The sequence below is a fragment of the Ochotona princeps genome, chromosome 30, assembly GCF_030435755.1.
Source record: "Ochotona princeps isolate mOchPri1 chromosome 30, mOchPri1.hap1, whole genome shotgun sequence".
Taxonomy (NCBI): Eukaryota; Metazoa; Chordata; class Mammalia; order Lagomorpha; family Ochotonidae; genus Ochotona; species Ochotona princeps.
The window spans coordinates 4,238,961-4,253,487 of record NC_080861.1 but is presented as its reverse complement, the minus strand read 5'-3'; the positions used below and the strand labels follow the sequence as shown (position 1 = coordinate 4,253,487).

At 46.3% G+C, this 14,527-nt stretch overlaps 1 protein-coding gene across 2 annotated transcripts in view; it reads right to left on the bottom strand.

Annotated features, from left to right (window-relative positions):
• RYK (receptor like tyrosine kinase) overlaps nt 1–14,527 on the bottom strand; it is a 62,831-nt gene that overhangs the window by 20,712 nt on the left and 27,592 nt on the right. Inside the window, exons 6-9 of one of the 2 annotated variants that reach the window (XM_058657090.1) lie at nt 12,992–13,136; nt 9,452–9,552; nt 9,065–9,199; nt 5,826–5,912 (exon numbers count right to left, since the gene is read on the bottom strand). In XM_058657090.1, coding sequence (XP_058513073.1) covers nt 5,826–5,912; nt 9,065–9,199; nt 9,452–9,552; nt 12,992–13,136 — 468 coding nt within the window. The remainder of the gene's footprint in view (nt 1–5,825; nt 5,913–9,064; nt 9,200–9,451; nt 9,553–12,991; nt 13,137–14,527) is intronic. The other variant, XM_058657091.1, reaches the window with a different exon arrangement.

Genomic DNA, 14,527 nt, shown 5'->3' with positions numbered 1-14,527 from the left:
CCAGTGACTGTAAGGCAAGGATTTAGCCACTAAGCCATTGCACCAGACCCATTTTTAACTTCTAAGTGCATGGTTTGGGGTTCAAAGCAGCAAATTAGAACTGAAACTGATTTTTAGGCCAATGTTTTGAAACAATAATTTGGTAACAATTTAATAATATCTTCAATTTGCATCACCGAAAGAATATTTAACTGTCACATATTTGCAAAAATCCAGGGTTCTTCATCCTATACAGATCACTATTTCAATTAAGATTTTTCCACTGTTTGAGTAGAACATTCCTATTAAATGGTGTATTTGTGCTGTGAAACTGAAAATGTTTTCAAAAAAATTTTTTAAAAACCAAAGAAAAATTTCAATACAGTGTACCCTTACAAGCATTTTTCAAAGGAAGCAGTAAATGGTTTTTAATGGCAACAGTAAAAATACTAAGAACTATTTCTGAAGTCTCTGGCTCACATACTAGGATGGAGAACAGGATTCAGCAGACTGGCAGAGCCAGGCGTCCAGGAGACACTGAGCTGCACAGCCATCCTGGAGCTGGCACTGGCACTGGCACAGCCAGGCGTCCAGGAGACACTAAGCTGCACAGCCTGTCCTGGAGCTGGCACTGGCACTGGCACAGCCAGGCGTCCAGGAGACACTGAGCAGCACAGCCTGTCCTGGAGCTGGCACTGGCACTGGCACAGCCAGGCGTCCAGGAGACACTAAGCAGCACAGCCTATCCTGGAGCTGGCACTGGCACAGCCAGGCGTCCAGGAGACACTGAGCTGCACAGCCTGTCCTGGAGCTGGCACTGGCACTGGCACAGCCAGGCGTCCAGGAGACACTGAGCAGCACAGCCTGTCCCGGAGCTGGCACTGGCACTGGCACAGCCAGGCGTCCAGGAGACACTGAGCTGCACAGCCTGTCCTGGAGCTGGCACTGGCACTGGCACAGCCAGGCGTCCAGGAGACACTGAGCAGCACAGCCTATCCTGGAGCTGGCACTGGCACAGCCAGGCGTCCAGGAGACACTGAGCAGCACAGCCTGTCCTGGAGCTGGCGCTGGCACTGGCACAGCCAGGCGTCCAGGAGACACTAAGCTGCACAGCCTGTCCTGGAGCTGGCACTGGCACAGCCAGGCGTCCAGGAGACACTGAGCAGCACAGCCTATCCTGGAGCTGGCACTGGCACAGCCAGGCGTCCAGGAGACACTGAGCAGCACAGCCTATCCTGGAGCTGGCACTGGCACTGGCACAGCCAGGCATCCAGGAGACACTGAGCTGCACAGCCTATCCTGGAGCTGGCACTGGCACAGCCAGGCGTCCAGGAGACACTGAGCTGCACAGCCTGTCCTGGAGCTGGCACTGGCACTGGCACTGGCACAGCCAGGCGTCCAGGAGACACTGAGTAGCACAGCCTGTCCCGGAGCTGGCACTGGCACTGGTACAGCCAGGCATCCAGGAGACACTGAGCAGCACAGCCTGCCCTGGAGCTGGCACTACGACCACCATGCTCACTCCCCCAGCAGCGCAGCTGACATACCTCACATCTGACTGACTTCCTGTGGTCCCCCTCTTCCATTACTTGCTATTACTGTCTCCTTTCAGAATAATTTTTTCTCTTAAAGTTTTTGTTGAAGAGTTCTGTAGGAATGTGCAAAGACATTGAATTATTTGCTCTACACTAGTGTCTGTTTTAATAAATTCTACTGAATGGCAGAACACACCCAAATTACTGTTTCTATAACTTAATTTATAGTGAAATTGTGACCTACTGGGAGTTGGGAGGGTCATACATATATATGTATATATATATATTTGGGGGGGTAAAGATTTATTTATTGAAAGAATTAGAGAGGGAGAGAGGAAGAAGAAGGGAGAAGGGAAGAGAGAAAGAGAAGTCTTCCATCCATTGGTTCACTTCCCAAATGGCCACAATGGCTGGAGCAAGAGCCAGGCCTAAAGCCAAGAGCCAGGAAGTAGCTTTCTTCTGGGTCTACCATGTGGGCGCAGGGGGCCAAAGCACTTGGGCCATCTTGCGCTGCTTCCTGGGCTCATTACTGGGAAGCTGAGCTGGAAGTGGAGCAGCCAGGACTTGAATCAGCACCCTATGAGATGTCAATGCTACAGGTTACAGCTTAACTCACTATGGCACAGTGTGGTCCTGGGAAGCTGTTTTGAGGACTGAAAACCAGTAATAGGATGGAGGCCTCCACCCAGGTATTTAAGAGTTAACTCATCTCTCAATTGGTAAGGAAGGAGACTCAAGTACAACAAAAGGTAATTTCACTGCACCTTTTTCTACATGCTTATTTCAAGTGCCCTTTTTTTGTTAACATATATACCTTTTCTGAGACGTTAATTTTCAATGTATATCCCTATTTGAACTGGGCCATACAGTCATTTCAAATAGAGAAAAAAATAATTGTATACATTTAATAAGAAAATTGGATTTTCCTGGACTCCTCCAGCCTTCATCTTTCCATTTTTAGTGGTGGGAAGTCCATCTTCAAAATGAACACATCTGAGAAAGGCGCTACAGTACAGCTCATTCACGCCCAAGTCACAAAGGAGCACAAATGACGGGAGCGGAAACAAATGCCTATTTCCAAACTCACAGCAATGTAGCAATTATAAAGAGGAAAATAAGAACTTAGTATCAATAACCCTATTGCATTTTATTTTATGTAATTCAATTTCACAATATTTACTGTATGAGACTCAGGTTTCCAATTTCTCGAATTTCATATTAGAATATCCATTTATATAATCTGTGCACAGAATTACGAATTTTAAAGAGCCAAATCCAATTTCCTGCTTATGCCTAAGGTAAAGGCCAATGTTCTCTAAAGGACTTAATTTGGAGCCACTGTTGTAATACAGCGGGTTCCTGGTACGCCAACATTCCTTATGGGTACTAGTTCAAATCCCAGCTGCTCCACTTCCCTCACAGCTCCTTGCTAACGCCCCTGGGAAAGCAAGAGGAGATGACCCACGCATCTGGACCACTGCCGTTCACACGGCAGGCCTGCACGGAGCTTTGAGCTCCCGACCACTGCAGAGACTGGTGAGTTCAGCAGCAGATGGAAGATATCCCCCCTGCCACTTCTCTCTCTCTCTAACTCTGCCTTTCAAATAAAAACACATTTTTTAAAACTTGTTTTTTGCCCATTTTATGCAAGCCTCTAAATTTGCAGCATGCAGCAAAGCAAATTTGTGAAAATACACTTCAAATAGCTTCAACTGAAAAATACTCCGAAAGAGTGAACTGCAGAGATAATCACGTGGCATTCGCTGCGCAACTGCGCGCCCGGTACCCTGCTCTATTTTCTCTCCATCCTTCATGCGAAGCACAGCCGTACTGAGGACTCACTGCACTGCTCTTACTTCCACCCAGCTGTGAAAGAACGTCGTAATTACACTCAGCAGTAAGGCAGAGAAACACCAACCGACTACAATCCAAGCACACACAGGAGAAATGTTATCTTAGGGAACAGTCCCAGTATCCACATTGTGTTTTCTTATCAATATTATTTCCTTCCCCACCCCTTCCAGCCCTAATCAACCCAATTCTGTCAATTCAAAACTTTCGTCAATTCAAAACTCATTCACAACAAATTAGTAATACCCAAGTTCAGAACAATCCACAGAATGTTTACAAACCCCAGAAGAAATAGTGGAACTAACGGGAAATGTTTCGGTAACAACCAGGAGAAAAGTAATAAAAACAACTTTTATTAAACTGCTTGTTCAAGGTTCATATTTATAACAATATGTAAACTATCCTTAAAAATTAGTTACAGAGCCTATGGGAACCTAACCTAAGTATTAGCCTTTAAAAATCTGGGGGTAGGGCCCGGCAGCGTGGCCTAGCGGCTAAAGTCCTCGCCTTGAAAGCCCCGGGATCCCATATGGGCACTGGTTCTAATCCCGGCTGCTCTACTTCCCATCCAGCTCCCTGCTTGTGGCCTGGGAAAGCAGTCGAGGACGGCCCAATGCATTGGGACCCTGCACCCATGTGGGAGACCTGGAAGAGGTTCCAGGTTCCCAGCATCGGATCGGCGCAGCACCGGCCCGTTGTGGCTCACTTGGGGAGTGAATCATCGGACGGAAGATCTTCCTCTCTGTCTCTCCTCCTCTGTGTATATCTGGCTGTAATAAAATGAATAAATCTTTAAAAAAAAAATAAAAATAAAAATCTGGGGGTGAATAAATACCAAATGAGGCAGGAAGTTCAGTCATTAGTTTTAGGATACAGGGTGTGTGATTTGAAGCAAGTAATCTTGCTAAACTATAGACAGTGATATTCCAAATATTTTTATTAAAAATTATAACCTAATTCTTCACAAATAAACAAACTTTTCAGACATTCCATGTATTCTTTAACTTGAAAACACTTCCTAGCCAGCTCCCTGCTAATGTGCCTAGCCAAGCAGCAGCAGATGGCCCTGGTCACTGTGTCCCCACACCCATGTGGGAGACCAGGTGACGCTCCAGGTTGCTGGCTTTGTCCTGGCCCAGCTCTGGTCATTGAACCCATTTGGGGAGTGAACCAGCAAAGATCTTTTTCTCTGTAAGTCTGCCTTTCAAATAAAATGACAAAGAAATCTTCTAAAAATTTTACTTCATAAGCTTCAATGATTCTGCTGCCGATTTACAAAACTAAATGACTTTCCCCCCTCAACAAAGTACAAAACTTGCTCTTCAGAAATTGCTATCTTGTCATTTCAGTGCATATCAGCATATCAGGTATCCACGGTAAGTGTTTATTTCACTCAAAATGAACACATTCGAGTTAGGATTATGGCAGAGCGGGTTAAGCTGCCATCTGTGCCTCTGAGCTCCCTGCCAGTGAACCTGGGACAGCAGAGGAAGACGTCGCACGGACTTCAGCATCTGCCACACACAGTGGAGAGCTGAGCGGCGTTCCGAGGTTCCTGGCTTCAGCCCGGCCAGCCCTGGCCAGCTGTGGCCATCTGGGGAAGTAAACCAACAGGCAGAAGATCTTCTTTCTCTCTCCCTTTCAAATAAATAACTGTTTTTTCTTTAAGTGAAAGATTTAACTATGAAACGAGAAACAAAGAAAGGATTTAACTAAGAATTATTTAAAATATCACTCCTAAATAAATTCCTATATTATGAAGCCTTGCAAATGTGTTGTTATTGGGAACTAAGCCATATACAAGTAAAGACAATATTGCAATATTTTGACAGGAATTTTGAGTAAATTTCTATAAATCAATAAATTAAGAATTAGATCTCATGCTTCAAAATGGCTCCAGAGAAAAACATGTACAAACAGACATGTTCACGCAGATAAATCAGTGCCATTACTCTGATGAATAATTTGAAAACATCCATAAAATTTGAAATATACACACCCCTTGGGCCAGCAATTTCAACTATTGCCACATCTGTGAAATATTCTCTCTCTCTCCCTGGACATAGTAAATAATAAAGAGGCATGTGAAAGGTAACCAGTGGCTAGCCAATGAAGTACACAGAATCATTTTAAAACGGTTTTAACAGTCTTCAGTATTGGGGGGAGCTACAGGCAGTGTACGAGGGAGAAGGCGCACTGACAAAGGGCTTTAACTGCGGGAAAGTCGGACATGAGCCGCAGCAACGATGAGGCAGACGCAGCTTGAAGCCTGAGTAACGGCCACAAGTCTGTGCTGCCTTCTTTCACCAGAGTTACGTTTTCTGCATCTATCAGAAAAATCTCAAATCTCTGATAAAGGCAGTCTTTCGGAGTTAAATTAACACAGATTTGGGCACACTGAAGATCAGACAGAAACGTGCTGGCACGAGCCACCTCGGGATGCATAGAAAGAAATCATACCTTTAACTGTTTTTACAAATGCTTCTTTTTCTTTATTTGGATCTTTTTCATCTACTAAAATCCCATGGAAAATACGCCCAAAAGTACCTAAAAGAAAGAATAATAACTAATGAAATTATATAATAACCTTCATCAAAGTGCATAGCATGCCTAACAAACAGGACAAGGGCATACAAACAGTATCATCACTCCACAGTAAAATGAAATCATTTGTATGTAACAGCTGTAAAAAGTTCCAACTATGAAGTGTCCTAACTGCTTTAAGAAATGCCACTCCTAAGCTGTGTATCCAAGATCTTTTTGTTCTGAATTATCCAAAGTAAACTAGAGCTCAGTACTCACCTTGGCATTTATGAATCTAGACTGAGCTTCAGGGTGAAGACAAGAGGTGCAAAGTAGCTTCAGACAAGCTTCAAGGGCGCCACGTCTGGATTCAAACAGCCCTGGGTTCTAATCTCAGTGAGTCATGTAGCCTCCCAGGCAATTAGCAAAATGTGACCCTAAAACCCCAACGAAACCGTTCTACGTATCTTGACAATAACAAGATGCTACACTGTCTGCCCTGGCCTATACCTACAATGTCATGGCACACTGTACCAGCAGAATGACGGACTTGGACTGTTGATGAAGAACTATACCACTGCAATTAGAATATAGGAAAATCGGTGGAAGGGGAGGAGTGGGGACGGCGGAAGGGGAAATCCCTGAGCCTGTGGAACTGATTCATGAAAAACAAAATAAAATCCATTACAACAAGACGGGAAGCTAGGACCTTCCCGAAAGGGAAGGAGTGATTAAGAATGGCAGGAGGGATTAAAAATGGACTATGAAAACCCACAGATTTTACTAGCAATTTTCTAATCACCAGCAAGAGCTCCTAAATAAGATAATCATCCTAAGTTAATCTCACTTCACTTTCTCACTAAGAAAAGATCTACTTCGCTTACTTCATCTGGTAAAATGCATGCCTGCAGCTACCTGTGCCTTGCTGCAGTTCCACACCCATCAGCTGGCCCGCTCGGAGGCCTTCCACGGTCAGCTGGCCCGCTCGGAGGCCTTCCACGGTCAGCTGGCCCGCTCGGAGGCCTTCCACGGTCAGCTGGCCCGCTCGGAGGCCTTCCACGGTCAGCTGGCGTGGCCGGTGCTCGTCGACCCAGTCCCCGGCCCAGAGGTCCTCGGATGTGTAGACAAAAAAGCTCTGGATCATCTTTCTTTAAGACATTTTTGTCCAGAGCCAAATAAATACCTTCAAATACCCTAGTCAGTGCGTGGCCTGGCCGTCCCTTGCTCAGCAGTCCGCCCTCCTACCCGCACTCAACTTGACCCTGCCACGTAAAGCTTCTCTTGCCGCCAAGCCACGAGGCAAACACCTACTGTTCCCTCTTCCCAGTACTTGGGCCCATTTTCAAGTACTTCTAAATATGAATTTACATACAATTAAAAACAAAATGTACAGATGTGGGGAACATATGCAAAAGTGCACCTGTGTGTGTATATTTATTTATATATATTTATATTTATAATTTCACCACAACATTATACTAATGCATATTCCTATTAGCAATGTGGAAGAGAGCTTGTTCCTCTTACCTGGCCAGCTTGTGTAGTACTTAGCCTATTAATTTTCCCTAATTGGACAGATTAAAGATGGCATGTAACCACTGTTTGATTTGCATTTATCAAAACTGAACCTGACCAGTTTTTGAAAATTTTTATTAGCTATTGTGTTTTCTGAAATCAAATATCATTTTATCTTAGAATTACATATGAAAAATTATGAAAAATCTCTATATTAACATATTATATGAAATGTAAATAAATACAACAATAAAAAAGCTAATTTGTTTGAAAACATCAGAGAACAGTCAAGTCCAGAGCTCAACTCCTCACACTGCACCACAGAAGATTATTTCCTTCCAGTCCAAGCAGAGACCAAAGCCACTCACAAGCACACTACTCCTCGTCCTTTGATTGTTTACTTACTCCCCTCAGGCCCCAGAAGACCTAAAAACCAGACAGGCCAGTGCTGCGGCACATAAAGCTAAGCCTCCACCTGCAGTGCTGGCATCCCATAAGGGCATGGCTTTGAATCCCAGCTGCTCCACTTCCGACCCCACTTCCTGCTAATGCATCTGGGGAAGCAGCGGAGCACAGCCCAGGTGCTCGGTTCCGGCACATGTGGGAGACCCACAAGAAGCTCCTGGCTCCTGGTTTCAGACCAGTTCAGCTCCAGCCACTCTGGCCATTTGGAGACTGAATCGGAGAATGGAAACCCTCTCCATCCGTCTCTCTGTCCTTCTTTCTCTCTCGCTGTGACTGCCTTTCAAATAAATAAATACATCTTTTAAAAAAGTCATAACAAGTGGCATTCACACTTTAAAAAGCCCCCCACCCCCCAAATCTGCTTCTAGTAACTACCATCTGTCACTGAGGGCAGTCTGTCACTTAGCTGGGACCGACCAAAAGCATCCCAACAGACGGACGCATCTCGAAGGACTTACACGCACGGGAAACACCTAAACGGAATGATAGCAATGGCTTAGAAAAACAACCAGCTGAAGAGCTCAGTGCAGTACTCAGCCTGCTTTCTTCCCTCAGTGCCTCCTAGTCCCTAAAATCCAAAACTAGTCCAAAAGCACTAGCAAAAAAGGAAAATTATTAATATTCACCAAATAGTATTATGAATTAGTTCATTTAATGCATATCATCGCATCCAATCTTCATAACTAGTCTGAGAGTTGCCAATATGGTCCAAGTTCCCTGCACAGGACACAGGGACAAAAGACAGTAATTCCTCCCAGGTCACACGGGCAACAGGTCGTGGGAGAACTGCAGTCCAAACCCTGTGCCTGTTCCCTTTGCTAGAAATCCCCCGTCATCTGTCAGAGAGAGTGACTTAGAACATGTCAGGGCCCTGCCGATCATCTGTCAGAGAGAGTGACTTAGAACATGTCAGGGCCCTGCTGGCAGCCATCATTTGAATTCATAACACAACAGAAAAACAAACTAAATGTTACAGGAACTAATTACTTATGCTTTAATCTATTTCAAAATCAAGAACTGCACCAGAGTCAGAGCTTCTTTAACATCTAGAAAAAGAAAATCATTTTAATAAAAGAGATACATGCTTTTTACACTCACACACAAAATGAAATGCTTAAAATTAGGTGATTCAACAAATTTTTTAGAGGGATACCATTAAACATTACTTCAAAAGCTCATTTTCAAATAACAAGTACCTTCTTGGAGCACATCTTTCAAAGTGATCCTCTCCCTGGATATTGCAATGTCCTTCACCTTGGCTTTGGCTTCCAGAAGAGTGACACTCCTTAGGTCGTTTTTCTCTATCCGCAAGGTGGGATAACCTGAGGAGCCAACAAAGCCAAGACAAGCAACATAAACACACAACATAAACACACGAGGGCAAGAACCTTGTGACGCCACCAGGGCCAACCGGCTCGGACGAGTGGACGGGAACACAGCCATCAAGGCAGAGTCAGCCCCAAGACACGTTCAATTTTAAAGAAATGCCTTCCCGCCTAACATACCTTCCGGAATATTAACCTGCAGAACTAAAACAAGGACCCCCCACCTTCCAGCCGTTTTAGAATTAAGTTAACTCTTACTGGTGATGGGAGTTGCGTTGTTGGGTGTGTCCGCTCTCAGGTACTGCGTCGTCTGGGTGGACGGCTGAGACAGGCCTTGGGAGCTACTGCTGGCGCTGAGGCTGCAGACAATTTTCGAGAGAGAAACATTGTCCAGGTCAGCTACCCACGCATACAAAATGCACCAAAGTCCCTGATCATCACAGTGCAGGCTGTCTACCACAATGCCTGAACGGAGAGTCTATCTGCTTCCGTGTAGAGCTCTCGGCTCCTCCCGAGTCACCACACAGCTTCATATTACCCTAACTACCCAAAGCAGCAGCCAAGGGCTGGCCACACAGACATGGTGGGGGACTAATAATCAGCTCGGAAGGACAGCCCAGCCAGCTCAGGCTGCTTTCCAGAGAAGGGCCAGCAAGGCCTGTGTGAGCCTACAGACGACCACGCCGAGCCAAACGTGGCCACGTGCCCCAAGGTCGCACTGGGAAAGAGGATCGGGCCTGGTTCAGACAACAAGGAACATCTTCACCCCGGGAAACTCAGAGGGTGACAGGCTAGTCCTGTGTTCACGGTTCCTACAAACAAATGCTTCTCAAACATGCACTTGCATCTTCTGCGTGGGTCGGGTCCCCGTGCCCGGCACGCCGCGCACGTCCAGTCTCGCCACATCAGTCCCTGTGAAGTGGCGGCACTGGGGAAGACAGCATGGAAACCCAGGGTGAAGAGCGACTTCAGGCTCTCGGGCACACAGGCACACACACCCAATTTCTGAAATTTATAAACCTTCTCATTGACCCCTCCCACAAAATAGGCCTAAATTTTAGAAATTAGTGATTTCAAAATGCGTAACAGCAAAAGGCTGCTATATCATCTACAACATTAAACATGAAATCACATTTTATCAATTTTAAGAACTCACACATACAACTGAAAATACAAATCTAGAACACAGTATGAATTCTATGCAAGCTTTTTATCACTAGTGATATAATCTTATCTACTAGTAAAATTAAAACATCCTGAAAAGTCACAATAAAATTAATGTCTTGCAATAAACATTTGGAAAGCACTTAGGTGCAAGCCATTCTGTTTAATATATATATTTGCCTCATAGAATGTCTCTCCACGGGACGCCCAGCATTTCCAGGTATCTGCTTTTCCTGGGCCTGCCATCGGCCAACTTGCCCAGCCACCTTGCTGAAGACACCGTGTCTTCACTCCACCAGTACACAGCAAGGCCCCTGAATCCCACCTTTTGTTTGTACATGTAGACTCAAGGACCAGGCTAGAAACGTGAGGAAAGAGGATTCTCCTCAGGAGGAGGAAATGAGGAAATAAAGGACTTCGGTTTAATCATAAACTAACAATAAGCAATGAACCTTGCAGAAGTTTTGTGAGGCTGAGATTGGATGACACACGGAAAGCTCAATTAAATCTCAACTGCAATCGGCATCGCTGTGGTAGATCCATTAAGTGAACAGCAGGTGGCATTACTGTGCCACCTCAGAATTTCAGGGAAGCTGGGGTATTACAATCTGTGCTATTTCCTGTACAACTTACGCTTTCATTTGCTCTTTCAAGAAGTATTTGTAAAGTGCCATGACACACCACGTACTGTGCTGACTGCCGGGAAATCCAGCAATGAACTCCACGGGCTTTTCTGCTTAATGTCGGCCTCACTCTAAGCTCCACAAAGGCCGGAAAGTGTGTGCCCGCTCCTCCCTGCCCAGCACTCGGGCCAGTGTGATGAGCGATGGCAGAGCACACTCCCCTGGCTGCTTCCGAGAGGGCAGCTGCTACAGACCGAAAGGGGCAACGACTACTAGAGTAACAACAGTATGGTCACCCCATCTATCCTGCACTGCACATCTGACTGCGTGCCACACGCTGTTAGCAAACAAACGCAGAGCAGGACTTGACCACCAGCAACGGGAAGGAGATGGGGAAAACAAAGATACTAGCAAGTACCAACTTGCAGCACCACACCAAAGGGGAAAGAACTTGCCACAGACACAGAGCAGCCGGGGAAACCGGCACAGCAGACGCGCTTCAGGGAAAGCTCCGTTGGGGGGGCGTCAGTGTAACATGAACAGGGCACTGCCTCTCTGGGACAGGCGCCCAGCAGCAGCGAGGCTGGGCAGATCCACTTGCAATGCTTGTACAGGGAAGGCTGTGCACAGGTGTCACTGGTTACAACGTCCTCCCCTTGGTCACCTCCGACTCACCTAGGCTGTGACCAGCACCTTTTGTATTCCTACACTTGCTACACCTCTCACGATCACCAGATTGACACACTTGCAAGAGTTCCTATCAAAGATGAAACTTCTGACACCAGGAAGTACATCATTACTTCTGGCCTTCCCAGCACTCAGCGTAACACCTAATGCAGTGCATGCCAAGGCGACAGTCCGCCAGTTCTCCAGGAAGCCCTAAGGGAGACACTGCAGCCCACACATCCAGACTGATCACCGGTACCCCGGCAGGTGAGGGCCTCGTAACACTAACATGTAACTAGGCCGAGAGGCAATGTTTTAACACATAATGGGGGCCCGGCATGGCGCCCTAGAGGCTAAAGTCCTCCCCTTGCACACACCGAGACCCCATATGGGTGCTGGTTCTAATCCCGGCAACTCTGCTTCCCAACCAGCTCCCTGCCTATAGCCTGGAAAAGCAGTCAAGGACGGCCCAAAGCCTTGGGACCCTGCAACCACATGGGAGACCCAGACGACACTCCTGGTTCCTGGCTTTGGATCAGCTCAGCTCTGGCTGTTGCAGCCTCTTGGGAAGAGAATCATTAGACGGAAGATCTTTCTCTCTGTCTCTCCTCCCCTCTGTATATCTGACTTTGCAGTGAAAATAAAATTTAAAAAACTCATAACGGATACACAACAATGTCTGTAAGATGAACTCATGGCTGGGTGGACAGAACAGCACAGTGTCGGTGTTGTGGCACAGCAAGCTAGGATGCTGTCTGCCGCACCAGCATCTGATAAAGCTGCTAGTCTACGGGCAGCTGCTCCACTTCTGATCCAGCTTCCTGCAAACGCACCTGGGAAACAGCACAAGACCGCCCAGGTGCTTGGACCCCTGATCCGTGTGGGAAATAGGGATGACACTCGCTTGCTCGAGGCTGCTGGCTTCAGCCTGGCCCAGCCCCAGCCTGGGCAGCCATTTGGGGAGTGAACTGGTGGATAAACAGTTCTCTCTCTCTCTCTCTGTGTCTCTCCCTCTTCTCTCTGTAATTTTGTCTTTCATGTTAGTAACAAGTCTTAAAAAAAAAAAAGCAATAGGAGTCTAGAACAGGGTGCAAAAATGTCAAACAGTGAAAAAGATACACCTGATTCCTACTTCTTCCTCAGCAACTAATCAATGGTTATTTCTGACTTCACAAATAAAACAATAATAGAATCAGAGAACTGGAAGCCAGTGTTAGGACACCGCACTTTTCCTCTGCCTGGAGCCAGTTCAATCCTCCCTTCTCCCTCGGCACTGTTTGCAGGAGCTGACTCATGTGCAAATAACAGCTCTTCATTTTCTCTGGTTCCAAAATATGTACAATACCTGTCATCCAGTTCAATCCTCTTCATACTATGAAGGTGCAAAACAGCCAGTATTATTGCTACAAGAAATATCACTGCGCAGCAAACCCCTACACTGATGTAAAACACGCGCGTAGAGGTGGTGGGAGCTGCATGTACAGGATCATCTGTAACAAAGCAAAAGGCACAGTAAGCTTCTTAAACACCATCGGTCACTTCGTCCGCACAGCGAACAAGATGCCCGTTACGTAGCCACTCTTCAGTAAGATCACTTCCCGGACCTCACACAATTTCTCACTGTTTTTGCTGTAGTTCTGAACAGGCCTTCTGGCTAACACGATGACCGCTGAGCACAAATGGGATGCACAGACCACACCATCGCAATGTCATCCGGCAGACGTCACTGTGGCACTGGGAATGCTCTCGGGGTGCTGCCCAAAGCAGTGCCCACGGGCTGCAGGCACTGAAATGCGGCCAGGGTAACTGAGGAACCGGGCCTTCAGCTGGATCTGATTTTAACTTAAAAAGCCCCACGTGGTGTAGCAGTGACCGTCCTGCACAACGCAGGGCTACAAATGGCTCCTCTCTCCCGGTGACGCCCAGGTTGGAGCCATCAAGGACCACCGGCTCAGGGCAAAAGAGATGAAAGGAGGCGCCAGTTACAAACTGTTCATCTTTTTTCTTTGAGAGTAACAATTACAACCCTTTATCTGTTTTTAAAGAGTTTATTGATTAGGCAAAATGATATTCAGCTTTACATTTTTTTAAGAGAAACAGAAAGCAAGACTATAGGTGAACAAGTCAATGACAGACTTACACAGTCACCGAATGAGAAAGGAGACACACTGTATATGTGACATGAGCAAAGAGAAGTGGTAAGACTGGACAATCATGTGAGTGTTGACAATGAGAGAATCATAGTTCTACTGAATAAAAACAGGAATCTAGGGAGTTATCCTAAATGACGTAGAAAAGTATTCCAAGGAATGACAAATATAGCTTTGATTAAAAAAAAAATGACACAATGGGTCAAGCAGCGCTGCAATGCTGGCAGCCCTCACGGGCACTGGCTGGAGCGCCAGGTGCTTCACTTGTGGTCCAACTCCCTGAAAATGTACCTGAGAAAGCATAACAGCCCCAGGACCCAGGAGGGAGACCTAGACGAAGCTCCTGGCTCCTGGTTGCAGCCTGGCCCAGCCCTGGCCATTGCAGCCACTGGACACTGAACCAGCAGATGGAAGATCTCTCTCTCTCCCTCTGTAACTCTAACAAATAAACATATCTTAGAAATAAATAAATAAAAAGCTACGGTAAGCTTATGCAAGGATTTAGGATATCCATGACTGTTTGCTGTGTGGAGAAGGCTGTGGGGGAACAAGGACAGAAAGGGTGACCAGTTAGAGCTCAGCAGAGCCGCCCCCAGAAGAGAGCAGTGGGGGGGTGAGGGCCCGGGGAAGCTGAGAAGCCAGTGCAGCTGGAGCAGGGAATGAGCCTTGTGAACAAGCTGCACTCGTGCAAAAAGAAAAACAGGAATCAACATGCTGGCTTCTGAGAATCA